The following is a 14,761-nucleotide window of genomic DNA, read 5'->3' on the forward strand; positions in this document are numbered from 1 at the left end:
AAATGTCGAAAAGCACATTGAGCCGCACCTGAACCTTTTGCAGGAGCCCAGGTTACTCTTTGGATCCTAGCCAAAGTATCTAAACTGCCACCTTCCATAATGACTGTCATTCAAATGTTATTGCTATTCTCATTCTCTCAATTGCCTCTCCCTTCTCCCTCAAATTCTCTACTAGGGACCAAGGACTGCAGTGTTCCCCTTAGTGCCAAAAGAACATTGGTGCATAAAGGGAATATAATTGGGACTGGACATGCGTCCTGAAGCACACATCATCCAAGTCCAATTCTGAGAGAGAGAGAAAGCAGCCCCCCCCGCCCCCAGTTTAAAGCTCACAAGGGATTATCCTTGGATAACCCAGTTGTGCTCCCTTCTGAATCCTTTAATCCTGGGGCCAGATCCGGGGTTTGGACTAGCCCGTCCATCCTGTGAGCAGGGTCACCACATGCCTTCTATCTCATTCAGGAGACAGGGATGCTCTGGGCAGTCACATCTGCCTGGACATCCTATCATGCAGCCTTCTGGGATGCCGGGCAACAGACATGACTGCTGAGAGCAGCCATTTTCAACCACTGTGCCATGGCACACTGGTGTGCCATGAATGGTCTCCAGGTGTTCCGTGGGAATTTGGGAGAGGGTCATTTATCAATAGCACCATTGGGGGTGTGAGCCCCCATAGACAGCACAGTGTGCCTTGTCAATTGTCAAAAAGTTGATGGTGTGCCTTGACCATTTTAGTGCCTTGCCAGTGTGCCGCGAGATGAAAAAGGTTGAAAATCACTTGCCTGGAGCATTCCTATCCCCTGAACCAGATAGAAGATGTGGCGACCCGGCAGAATGATAAGCTGCTGTCCAAATGGGGACTGCATTTTCATTATGCAGCAGTCACAAGTTTAAAGCGACTGCTGCTTTAAATTGTTAGCATAAGAACAAAAGAAAAGCCCTACTACAATATTAGACCAAAGGCCCATCTAGTCCAACATGTTGTTTCACATAGTGGCCCATCAGCAGCCTCTGGAAAACCCACAAGCAGGAGAGAAGGGGACATTTCTTTTCCAATATTACTCTCCTGCAGCTGATATTCAGAGGCATACTGCCAAAGGGAAGTGCATAGCCACCATGACTGCTAGCCATTGATAAGACATCCTCCATGAATCCCCTTTTAAACACTGCTGGTAGTTTGGTTATCACCACTGAAGGTTAATGGAACAGGACTTATTTTTGCAGAAAGTGTGCTGATTCTTCTGCAGCAAGGATCATTCTTCTGTGTTTAATAACATTATCTCTAGTTATGCTTTTCACTGGTTTATCCAAAACGAACATTAAACTGATTGGCCTATAGGCATTAAAATTAAAATGGTAATTTATACCTTTTTGAAACATGTTTTCATGTGAGTTTGTCTTTAAACTATTCTCAAGACAAACTCTTACACATTTAGAATATGGATGCAAGAAATTCTTTCTTCAAGGAACTTGCAATACAAAAACAAGTATTTCAGATATCTTCAAAGAGGACTTTGGCTATCTGCCAAACAATAGATTCATTTGCCAAGCATTTTCACAGAGTATTCCCACTAGAATAGTGTCTTTCAGACAATTGTTGAAATGAACTTCTCTTATCAGTGTGTGAGAGAAGTAAGACTTGTTTGCCAGCGCACAGTGTGTAGATTTGAGTCAAATTTTATGCATTCTGATCTCCCTCCCTCCCTTCTTGAACATGGAGCACACTTGAAACTTACAAAAAGAAGAAGATAATAAAAAGTAAAAGATACTTAATATAACTCATCATTTTTCCTCTGGGAATGAACAAATAGTTGGAAGTATGACTATGTTTTTTCCATGCTTGTCTTATTTGTAAAGTCAGCCTATAAAGCATGACTCAGATTTTATTAAGTGCAATAACGGATGATGAAATCTTTACCTAGCATGAAATAGTAGTTTAATATTCATAACAATTGGGCAGTGTGGTCATTTTTGAGGACAGTGGCCACCTGTCACCTGGAGAAACTGAATCCCCCATTGTTGAAGTGTGAATGTGTGATAGTCATGGTTTAGGGAGCAAAAACTACACATGTAAACACAATGGCTATTAACCTGCACACAATTTTTTTGTGGACTGAATTTCTGTGTGACTTCATTGAGTTCAAATTCATGTGTTTTTTTTGTATGTTTGCTGGCTACAAAGGTCCAATCTGAGGTAACATGCACAGGGATACCACAAATCAAAAAGCACATTTTTCAGCAATATAAGAGCCCTCCTTATCCATCGTTTCAGCACAGATTTCATGGGTGCCAAGCCCATGTCTGGTGGGTCTTGAGGCCCTCCTGGATGTGACCAGGGTGTGTTCTGAACATGTTTCTAAGCAAGCATGTGGTGCATATTTTTAAATTTGAATGATACTATACAAAGTGAAGAAATATATGCAGTGGGTTTTTCAAAAGATCTGAGTATATTTTGGTGACAGTTCCAATTTCAAAGAAATATAGGTAACTAACCATTGGGGCTGTGTTAATAATCCCAGTTGTTGTCATTTTCAGAGTGTAACATAGTGTTTGAACATACATTGCCACTGCACTTAATAGTTCTGAACCTTTAAACGTTGGCATTTCCTAATTTTAAGTTTTTATTGTGAGATGTATAACATAGGAGCTATTTTCTCCATTTAAGTTTCTTGTCAACTCAAGCACATTTCCAGGAGCCATTGTGAAACTAGATTGGCATTTTATGTCATGACCACAGCAAATAAAGGCTTTCAGGAACAATGTTTGAATAAGCAGAAATACAGCAAATTGTTTAAATCACATCTTCTAAAATGTGTAAAACAGCAGGATTACAATCAAGTTACCTTGTATATATGTTTCTTCTAACAAACCCAGGCTCTTGCTGGGTTTTAACATAAACAGAGTTTGTCACTTCTAATCAGCCTGAGCTTGGAAACTCTAGAGCTCTAGGCTAACAAAAGCAACAGGACCATTTTAGCACAAGGTTCCTTGAAATCTGGTTTGATTATTAATTTTAGATAGAGTAATGCTTGATAAATGTCTCTTGCTGATTGTTTTTCTTCTTTTAGATTTTGCTGAGTAGCCTAAATAGATAGCATGGGAGATTAGTAGTCGTGTCTGGTGGAAAAAAAATGCCATTTGTTTTAAGCTCTCAAAGTACATAACATGTTTATTACAAGGCAGCCCTAAAATTTTCACATGTACATGATAATCCACAGTTATTTTAATATGTACCTAATTTCATGATGAACAAACATTTGTAATCATTAAAGTGAATCATTAAAGTGATCCAGTGCATATGGTATGTATATTATTGTTACATGTGCACTGGAACTATCCATGGTTTATTTAGCAAGGCTTCATATTATAACCAGGGATTGAAGCTGGTTTACAAATACCGGGTAAGGAGAATACCGCTTTGTGTCAATGGTGCTTAGCATCACTGCAGTCTTATTGGTAAAGTATGGTTCAGGCAGGAGGGAGATGCACACCATGAGAAGATGATGGAGGGAATGTGTAAATGTGGAGAGCTCAACTTAAAATCTTTGCAGACCAGGAAACTCAACATTTCCTCCACATGAATAACCTTGAACAAGTCATTATCTTTACCCTAACCTACCTCACTTGATGACTGCATCAACTAGTTTGTTTTATACGTCTTGTATGTGACAACATAGAACTAGCATAGACAGCATAGAATAGACAGCATAGAATTAACATCACAGGCAGAATTTCCATGTCACAAGTCTTACCTGAAATGCAGTTTTGTGGTTCCCATCCCCCAGAAAACATTTTATGGAACAAAAGCGGCCTGGTTTGTACATGTGATACATGTACATTGTTTGGTTTTACTATACTTGGTGACCGGCAGCTGAATGCATGAACAGGCTCCACAGAGAAAAACTGTGTTTGAGGTAGCAGCACATCATCAACCTTCATCTACCAGCTTTGGAGGACCATCTATACATCTCGCTGTCTGCAGAAGTCACATAGTATTCTGAGAGACCCCTTCCATCCGGCTCATAAGTTTTTTGAACTGTTGCCTTTGGGTAGACGGTACAGAACTATTAGAGCAGCACCACACAATTCCGGAACAGTTTTTATCCCACAGCCATAATTACGTTGAATAAGGCGATATAGTTGTTACCTTGCTCCTGGACATTATGGTCTGTTATACTGTTTTTATATTATGATGCATGTTGTATAGAATGTGTGGGTGAGTGTGTAGAGTGTGATTGTTGGAACTGTAGTATATATTTATGCTTGTATCTCAAAGGTGCATAAATTTCGTTGTGCTGTAGCACAATGACAATAAAGTTACTACTACTACTAGTAGTAGTAGTAGTAGTAGTAGTAGTAGTAGTAGTAGTAGTAGTAGTAGTAGTAGTGTGGGATAAAATTCCTTCGTTGTCCTGTTTACACATACAAGTGAGTGCTTCATTTTCCTGACATCAAGTGATGTAAATGAATGTGTGAAACCTCAGATCCGTGGTGTGATACAAATGTGATAATTATCCAGAGCATGAAAAGAGCACCTTTCCGTGGAAATACACCACTTTCTGTACCCTTCATAGCCCAATCTTATTTTTACCATTGTGATCCACGTGATGTCAGAGCTCCTTTGCATTGGTGCTAACTGCCATAAAGCTTTCAGTGATAGTAATACTCTTTTAGTAGACTTCTGTGCTTGTTTTCTTTTTTCTTAGGAATTAAGTGCCAAAATATAAACTGCCATGCCATTTTCCCTGAGATTTGTGTTTGTACTGTCAAGCGTTTAGCCTTATGCTTTTAGACAAAATTCACAATAAGAAATTCCTATATTCAAAAAACATCCCCTCCCCAAGTCCCTAAGGAAGGTTTTTCTTTACTGAGATGGTAGTTTAGCTCTTCAGCAAGGTAACCATGTCTCATTTTATTCTTCATGTGTGCAATGGAAGGGTAAAGATATCAACATCTCTGTAAAATGTACTGAATGATGCAGATTTGCCTGTCCAAGTATTGAGTCATGTTGTTTGAATCCCAGTTTACATGATATTTATAGCACTATGTTTTACTGAGCAAAATCTGAATGTGAATATGCCAATAATTCAAGTCTAAGGGAGCTTGACTCATTATTCTCTTATTTGAGGTTAGAAGCTGTTAGGCCTTTTCTCACGCTCCAGTCCATGTGTTCAATCAGGACGTGAAGGGGAGTGAGGTCACACCCACTAGCCCCACCCCCTGTCTACGTACATTGGGCAGAACATGAGAATAGGCTCTGCATGCATACAACTATATTAACATTAAATCTGTCCTTGTGATCAGTAATCCAGGTCACCCATTGAGGGCATTCTTACATTCTGCCCAACACACAGACATTAAATGGGGAGTGGTAATTACACGTAGAGCAGGACAGGTAGCCAGGGTCCCAAAGCCCTCTCCATAAACCGATTGAATGCATGGACCAAAAGATAAGAAAAAGGAAGTAGCAATCTCTCTCTCTCTCCCCACCTCATGTTTGTGTGTGTGTGTGTGTGTGTGTGAGAGAGAGAGAGAGAGAGAGAGAGAGAGAGATGTTACCAATGTGTGATCCCTATGGTCCGGTATGACTCAAATAATAACACAGTTTGTTCCCTAGTCTAAGCTTTGTAAAGCTTCCCATTTTACACCTGGCAATCCAGGAGCAGTGCAGAATCCAGGCTCCAAATGAAAACCTGACCCTGTAGGGAGAGTACAACCCCATCCAGAACAGGCTGACAATTTAATACCTGAATTGCAGGTCTCTAGACTGAAATCATCAGTTTTATTTTCAATTGTTAGCCTTCATTCTGTCTCCTACCAGTGCCAAGCAGTGATTTAGTACTTTCACAGCTTCCCTTGTATTTGATTAAATTGAAAGGTGGATGTCATCCACATTGGTGACAGCCTACTCCAAACCTCCAATAACATCTCCCAGTGGATTCATATTATAGATGTTGAATAACATGCAGGCAAATGAGAACCCTGATGTATGCCAAGGCAAAGAGCATAAGTCCACCAGTATCACCTTCTGGAATCTATCTATGGGCCATGAAGAATCAGAGCCCCACTGCAGAACAGTGCCTCCCCCAGTCCAGTCAGATGACCCCAAAAACACCATGGTCAATGGTGTTAAAAACTATTGAGAGATTCAGCAGGACAAACAGGCCCGCAGGACTGAGGCACAGCATCTGTTACTGCTGCAAAGCTGCCCACCATTGGAGGGGTTGGCAGCACCTGCAGCTCCTGCCCTCTGTAAAGGGAAAACAAAGAGCAGGCAGAGAGCAGCGGCTGCTGGAGCAGAGCTCTCCACTCCCCCACTGGTGTCATCTTCCTTCCTGTCCAAAGGGTGTTCTCTTACCCAGGTAGAAACTGGTGAGTCTCAACTGGGCACTGCTGGACAGGGCTGAGCTGACTGCACTAACCTGCCTGTCCCCTCCTGACTTCTCTTGCAGTTGGCCCTTCATATGCAGTATATGCTGGGACTTGAACATCTATGGATTTTGGTACCTGTGCAAAGTCTTGGAGCTAAACCCCTATGGATAAGAAGGGCCCACTGTATTATGCTTTAAAATATTTTCTGAGTTTCAAGATTGTTCTAATGCTGTTTTCTGAGAATTATAGAGCTTGTTATCAACATCATAAAGACTGTTCTTATGTTTTACTCTGAATCAAATTTTATGATATTTAAGACATAATTTTATACTGGAAACTCTGAATTAAGTTTTTGTATGCAAATGTAGCTTTAATATATTTTTTGAAAGTGAAGGTTATTTACAGGTATTGCAATCAAGGCATTTTGATCATTTCCCCCCCTAAAAACAGGTCTGCCGAATTCAACGTTACATATCAGACAAAAAATATCACCAGAAACTCTTTTCAGATCAACCTTTAATGTTTGTATCTCGTACCACTCAACCACCTTGTGAGAAACTGTGTGAACTAATACAGCTTTGTGGAGGAAAAGTGTGTAAAACTCCCCGTCGGGCTAAAGTCTGCATTGGAGAATGCAAGGTTGGAAAGTATGCTGAGATTAAATGTTTATCGGAAAAATGGATTCTAGGTAAGAAATCTGATTTTTAACTTACCAATTTTAGAATTTCTGGCCATGTGTGCACTCACGGTTTAAATAAGCATAAGTACATTTGGGTCCATTCCCACATTCATTGAATAATGCATAGTTTGCTCTTAGTGTTGATTCACAAAGCGAGTTCTTTCTATACATGAGCTGTGGCCTTGCATAGATCTTATGCAAGGCCCTTAGGGAAACGTTAGTTGAGCTGAGCTGAATGTAGATGTAGCTAACTAGAATTTCTGAAACCACTTGTAGAACTTGTTTTTGTGATAGATTGGTGCAGCTTTATTCATATACCTTCATCTCACACTAACCTTTCTCCATCTGATTGTGTGGGTATGTAGGAAGGACATGGCTGTTGCAAAACAGTTATAGGAAACTATCTGTGTGAACTAGTCATTTTTGCATTAATTGCCATAGTTTTTTTGCTGCTCCTGTGTATTAATGATCCTTCCTATCCTTACAGTTTGCACAAGTGAGATTTGGAATGGGCCTTGGGCTCATGTGCTTTCACCTCACAACCTGTAGAAATGAATGTTCATGCTGAGGATTATTGTAGTTACTTCAGTGTGAAATTGCCTTAGCTATAGAACCCACTAAGAAAACAGGTTTGCCACAGAGCAGTTTGTGACGACTACAACCTAACAGATTAACTTTACCAGATGTTGCATACCTACTCAGCAAAGTTGCATGTTGAATTTCTGAAATGCTTGGTTGACTACAGATTGTCTACCTGCACTTTTCAAGTGGAAAGAATAGGAAACAGGTGAATGCTTTTGTTTCTGCCAGCCCAAAACTGGATAGTGGGATTGGTCATGGGCCAAAATATCCAAGATTTAAAATACTTGGGGGAAATAATACTATTCCAAGTTTGCAAAAAACCTACTGATTCTATGTTTATTGGAAATCATATTTTTCATTTTTCATTTTAGATTCAATCACCCAGCACAAGATCTGTCCTCCTGAGAACTACTTCATTTTTCAGAACAAGCATACATAGAATTGTGGTTAATTGCATTTTGTTTGGACTTGATAGTCAGACTGAACAATAAGTACTTTCAGGCTTTGTTCTATAGATGTACTGCCATGAAACACCTTGAAATGCTAAGCTCACATTTAAAAATATAAATACAACATGATCCCAGGAACTTTGGGTTGGAAGTGGGGAGAGAGGTGTGAACAATCTTTGCTCCAGGATAAGGAAATACTGGGTTTAGTCTCACTCATCCATCTTAACAGAATGGATGTTGTGGTGGATCGCAAATAGATACATATAATGTTTATGAACTCAAGGCATATAAACTTTGACAAGCTTGATAGATCTTCCAGATGATTTTTCAACAGCAACTATTTTTGCTCTTATTACGCAGAAAATTCTGTCCACTGCCTCCATACAAACTTTTCACAGAAATGTCAACAGCAAGACTAACTTCAAATGAGGAACTGTTCTTCACAAATAACCACATGAACCCCTTTATTAGGAAACTTGCTGCCAAGACAGCAATATATCATGACTTGCAACAGAAATATTTTAATAAACAGTGACATGTGAACACATACAGTTCCCAGTAAGCAGAATATGATTTTAAGAATTATATTTAAAAGTGTATATATTTGTGATGCTCTAGCCTTCTCACAAAGGTTTTAACACACAACAACTGTCATTACTAATTTATTAACCAAACATTTCCAAATGGTTTTTCTCATAAATTCACTTGAAATGAATTTCAAGTTGTGTTTAATACAACTTCTTGAGACATTTGCTTGTTTTTATTAGGCACATATGTAACAGATTTTACAGTGGGAGACTAATAAATAATTTACCACAAAGTTGTCTAAATGGCAGAGTCTGGTCTTTATGCTGACGAAACTTTCCATTTGCTTGATAGCTGTAAGGTAGTATCAACAGGATAGCAGTTTTGGATGCTTAGCATCAGATGCTGTAGTAGCTCTGATTTTGTTCATTAACTACAACACTTATCCCAAGTGTTAGGAACCAGTGGTCATTGGAATCCATCCATCTGGTGTATAGGTGAAGGACAGTGCTTTACATATTTCCAAAAATCATTCACAAGTCTTTTCCACTATACTACTAGGGACCACTTCACACATTACACTTTGAACTACAGTTCCATGCTGAGTATACATTTGTAGCAAATACATTTGCCACCAATATACCCTCAGCATGGAATTGTAGTTCAGTCCTGGCTCTGATTAGTATGTTTATGTAATAAATGTATTCTCAATCACATGCTTGTTGCGTTCATACTCACAACTTCCTTCCTTTCCAATCCAGTGTTTCACTGAGAAATAACAGAGCATAGAATCTGGTAATAAGAATTTGTCACTGATTCTAAGGGAAAGCAGGGATTATAGAGAGCAAGGCCACTGACCAGTGCCTTGAGCACATTCCTAAGAACTTGCAGAGCATCCCAAGCGTGAATGCTGCCACAAGTTTGCACTAATCGAATAATAACCTAACAATACAATACGTAGCATGTCTTCTCCAAAGTAAGTCCCATTGAGTTCAGTGGGGCTTCCTCCCAATTAAATCTGCATAGGGTTGCAATCTAATACTTGGGGCTAGATACTACAGAACATAATTGCACCAGATCTCTCTGGCTGTGCCTTAGTGATCTCTTTGTAAGATGCTGCTGTCACTGCAGCTCAGCTGGGGGATAAGAGTGGGCTGTCAACATCCAGTGGTAGAATTTCATTGGGCCAAAGATACCTTGGTTAATTTTTCCCCACATAGTTTCATTTTACAAAATATTGTGAGTAGTGTGGTGTATTGACTCCATAGTATAAATGCTCCCATGATCTCTTAAGAAAATTTATGTGCCCACACATGGTTATGGGAGACTGAGTGGTTCTTATTGGTTCTTATTAATGACAGACAGATTACATCTGTTCTTTATGAGAAAGAGACATTAACAGAATCCTATGCATACAATATACTTAAAAGTAAGGCCCACACTTTAAAGGGGTTTATTCCCAGGCAAGGATGCATAGAATTGCAACCTTAAGGTTACTTTGAAACATGAGTGCATGATGCAGATCATTCCAATACAGATGCTTGCAAGGCAAGTATTTGTGGAAATTTTATAACAGGGCAAGGTGGAGATCACATAGCATGTTCAATCCTGGTGTTTTGTTCTTCCCACCTAGGTGGGTATACATCTAGTCTGGCTGGTGCTGCCCCCACATGATCTCTAGGTCAGCATTTTGGATGGGAAACAGCTTGAAATGGTGAGTCCAAGCAATATATGTAAGGATATTGCTGTGCTTCACCATAATGTCTTCCTTCAGTACCATAACAGCTGAAGGCATTATTACTTAAACTTCCTGAACTGAAATTACCATTATCAGAAGCCAGCATGTCTTAATAACTCACATATTGTACTGAGGTCCTTTTCATAATATAATAGAACCTAAAACAACTGCCTTCCATCCACAGCAGTAATAATAATAATGAGATTGCCTGGGGGTGTTTGATGGCAAGGCTGAAACTAATGATAGGTGGGTGGAGTTGACATCTCATTTGTTGCAAACAGTTTTCCATTATGGAGGCCTCCAGGCTGTATAGCTATTGCATAACAAGCTCGTAAACAGCTATGCTGGTGCTAATATAGGAAGCATCTGCAACAGCTTTTCCTAGGGCACAGATTTGTGTAGTTCTTACAATAGTCTCTGTACAGTCAAATGTCATGGAGTTCTGCACGTCTGCAGAGCTGATCTCAGAAGCTCCACAGCTTTGTTGAGCATTCTGCCTCTGAGCTTGAGTGAGAGACCTCATGCACAGTTGTGTGCTCAAGGACAGTTAGAACAGCCAATCCCTAATTCCTTTTGAACTCCCACTGAAGTATCGTTATGAGGATTTTTTTTTATTCCTCTCACAAAAAAGTCTTTACCTGTTTTCAGATTCATTGTATAAAATGTTAATAGTTCCACACACAGATGGAGAGTTAATTTTGCTTCATCATATAGAGAGCAGAGACACTTTTCAAAAGTGTTTCCTCCACTGACAGGCACACTTGACTTCCCCGCCTGGGAGAAAGGACACCTCATGGATACCTATGTTTACTAAATGCAGATAAGGAAGAACCAAGAACTTCCTATCAAGTTCATACTGTGAGAGTTGGTCCTCACTCCATACTGGCCATGTCAACACCATCTACTATTAAAGCTACTTCATCACCACCACTAGTGGCTTCCTTGGAATAGATAGGCAGGTGTTGAGACTGGATGTTGCGTTTTTAAGGTCTCACAATTTCAGATTAATCAGGACAACCCTACTTTTTTTTCAAAGCTAAGTTTCTGGAGGGGAAACAATTTATTGGACAGACAATAAGATTAGACAGTAAACAAGTCATTTCCTTCTGCATTAACAGAACTATATTATTCCACACAGACGGTTGGTCATTTTTCTGTTACCAGGGCCTCATAAGGGCAAAAGTGTTTCCACCCAGTGTCTAGCTCATTGGGTGACTATGGTAGAATCATGGATATGAACTCAGTAAAGCTTACTTCTGAATAGACATGCGTATGATTGTGCTGTAAGCCTATCAGGCTTTTATCAGTTAACTAAGAAGTCACCAGCCTCTTTGAGGGTATGCTCCACCAGAGCTGTTTCCTTTTCTGCCACAAGCCTGATGCATCCTGCTCCCAGATCTCTGCAGAGCACAGTGTGGTCTACTACATTGTCAACGTGCATAAGTCCTGGACCCAAGGCTAGACAAAGATGAAGCTTCATCTGGATGCACTGTTCGGCAGAATATCTCATCATCAATCTGAAATCACATCCGGATAAGGGGGAAAGCTACTAGTCACCTCTATGTGCAATGGCACAGATACCATGAAGTAGCAGGATAAGTTTATACTGGTAACTGTAGTTCTTGAAGAAGTCATCCAAGCAGACACACAACCCCCTTAACCACCTGCAGGTCCAACTGTTGGAACTCCTTTTAACTGCACAGCTTGAACCTGGGGTTGGTCATCAAAGGAACTGAGGGGTCTGGGAGCTCTACCTGCATCTGAGGCATATCACTGTGCATGGGGTCTCCGTTTTGTGCACAATCACAGAATGCTTAAAGCCATTTCTACCCAATGTAGTATACATACAACAGGGATCAAATGTATACACCAGTGGGCTGGGCAGAAACAGGTTGATAAAGCTCTGCAAGATTCTGAGGTCAGCTCTGCATGCACAGAACTCCACTGCTTCTATTACTTGAAGAATTACAGTTATAGGTAAGCAAATTTGTTCTTATTCATGCTTTCCTTGTCTCATTCTACGCATTAATGAGACATGAATTAAAACTTTGGGTTCCTCAGTGCAAATACCAGTTAAAACTATTAGCAATGCCACAGCGTAGTGGCATTGGATTTTCTCAGCAATATAATTTTTGAACAAGAGGACCTTCCATTTTGTGTGCCTTTCTGCAGGTGCCTTGGAGAAAAGTGCTGGAAAGCTTTCTCCACACTTATGTATAGGTGTGTTCAGAACTTCCCCTGACAGAAGTGATTTGCCTTCATAGTGCTTTGTGGTGCCAAGTTAGCTTTATTTTAAAATGAATCCAGCTTTGTTTATCAGAATAAAACATGGAAAATGTAAACAAGTACACACCTGATCCTGTTCTCTGCTTTAGCCACTGTACTGCGTGCACCTGCTTGCATTGCAACCAGTAGTGTCACCTGGTACAGGAGGCTAGCATGTCACCCTGATGATGGACCTTCTCCCATGCAATGGGTGCAGCAACACCCCAGGTGGTGGGCATGGGGATGTACCATCACCCTGCTCCCACTGGTGTTTTGGCTGTATCTTTTGATAGAACACAGATATTTCGTTTCATTGCATTCTGCATGAAATTACACATTGATTGATATATAACATAATGGTTTTATTCTTACAAACAGTGATTTTAGTGATTTTGGTCACTAGTGGTGTCACCCCCCCCCAAGGGTGTCACCTTACTAACACCTTATTGCAGCATTTCTCAAACTTTTAGCACTGGGACCCACTTTTTAGAATGACAACCTGTCCAGGACCCACTAGAAGTGATGTCATGGCAGGAAGTGACATCATCAAGCAAATTAAAATAGTTATAAATAATTGAATAAGGGAAACCCAGCCCAGTTCTACCAAGTGAATTTTCACTTGCAATACCCCCCCCCCCAAAAAAAAAAAAATTCAGTAAGATTTTCAGCCCTACCCAGTGCCCAGTTCAATTTAAGTTCTTATGTTTAAACCAGATCACTGTCAGGATCCACCTGGCTTCACAAGTCTAAAATAAGAAAAAAAATCACCTTACCAACTGAAGCCTCTGATTTTATCCTTTTAAGGGGGGGGGGCTGCCTTCTGGAGCATTTGTTGAACTCCATGTTCATCTGATTGGGACCATTCTGGTTGCCTCACATTCCCCTTTGCCTGACCTGACCATGAACCAAGGCTCTTTTGCTTACTAATGAGTAAACAGAGACCATTTGGCTTACTTTCGCTTTCCATAGGGCTCAATACACTCTTCAGCTTGGAGAGAAGGACTTCCTTCTTGAGTGTTTTTTGGGGGCTGCGTTCGTCAGATCGGGCCCATTCTGGTGTCATTGAATTCCTCTCAGCCTGCCCTTTCCAATGGACTAAGGCATGTTTGCCTACTCGCAAATAAATGCACAATATGACTTAGCTTCACTTTGCATAGGACTCCATGCATTTTTGTTTTCTGGTTTTTTTGGCCATAACTTTTGTTATAATTGAGATATTTCACTCTGGTTTTTTTCATTGCATTGTGCTGCAATTCCACATCAAATGATCTATAACAAATCCTAAAAACCACAATTTTAGTGCGTGACCTTCTCAGTGTACATCACCCCCCTGTATGCATCACCTGGTGCGGCCCACACCCCCCTAGCAACTTCACTAATTGCAACAACAGTTGCATTCTAGACAGCCAATGTGGTGAAGTCGGTTGACATCAAGTGGAGATCTTCAGGTTGAAATTCCCACTCAGGTATGAAGCTCACTGTGTGAACTTGAACCAGTTACTCCCTCTCACCCTAATCTACCTCACAGGACTAGATATAAGAATGAAATGGGGGACTTTGTACACCTCCTCAAGCTTCTTGGAGGGATAAAATAAGGAATGTGGACAGCGCTAGGCCTTAGCTGTGTAACAAGCAGCTGTGCAGAGTCAAGGACACAAGTAGGTGCTGTAATCATTATGGTCACACATTTTTCCTGCACTGGCCTGTCAAGTGCTTAAAAATTAGAATAGGAAGTTTTTGTGGAGGCAGTATGAAGGGAACTGTGGTTGAGGCATGTTAGGGTCTGAATTTTGCTATCTTCATTCATTAGAGACAGGTGGATGAACATGTGCATCATTTTCCACAGATGTAGGTGTGCATCATTTTCCATCCCTCAGACAGGCATGCCTGTACTACTAGCATCTATGACATATTTATATGAAGGAAATTCTCCCACCTTTGTCCAAGCTATTTCCTCCCCTGTGTGGAGGGTGTTTCAACCAGTGTTCGTTTGATATTTAGATGTAAATATCCTGTGTCCTTTATTGCAGTGTAGACATGATATCATAGTATTTTGAACGTGTATAAACACTGATATTTCCTAACGTGCCACTTCTCAAAATGAGCTCATTTATTTTCAGCAGTTTGTTACTGTACATTATGGCATCCAGC

The 14,761-nt window shown here is 40.4% G+C and overlaps 1 protein-coding gene across 1 annotated transcript in view; it reads left to right on the forward strand.

Moving 5' to 3' along the window:
• Positions 1–8,726, forward strand: part of MCPH1 (microcephalin 1) — a 117,818-nt gene extending 109,092 nt beyond the window's left edge. The window contains exons 13-14 of the mRNA XM_066622694.1: positions 6,823–7,060; positions 8,005–8,726. Coding sequence (XP_066478791.1) covers positions 6,823–7,060; positions 8,005–8,072 — 306 coding nt within the window. The 3' untranslated portion in view covers positions 8,073–8,726. The remainder of the gene's footprint in view (positions 1–6,822; positions 7,061–8,004) is intronic.
• The last annotated feature ends 6,035 nt before the right edge of the window (positions 8,727–14,761 follow it).

Source organism: Tiliqua scincoides, chromosome 1 (genome assembly GCF_035046505.1).
Source record: "Tiliqua scincoides isolate rTilSci1 chromosome 1, rTilSci1.hap2, whole genome shotgun sequence".
NCBI lineage: Eukaryota > Metazoa > Chordata > Lepidosauria > Squamata > Scincidae > Tiliqua > Tiliqua scincoides.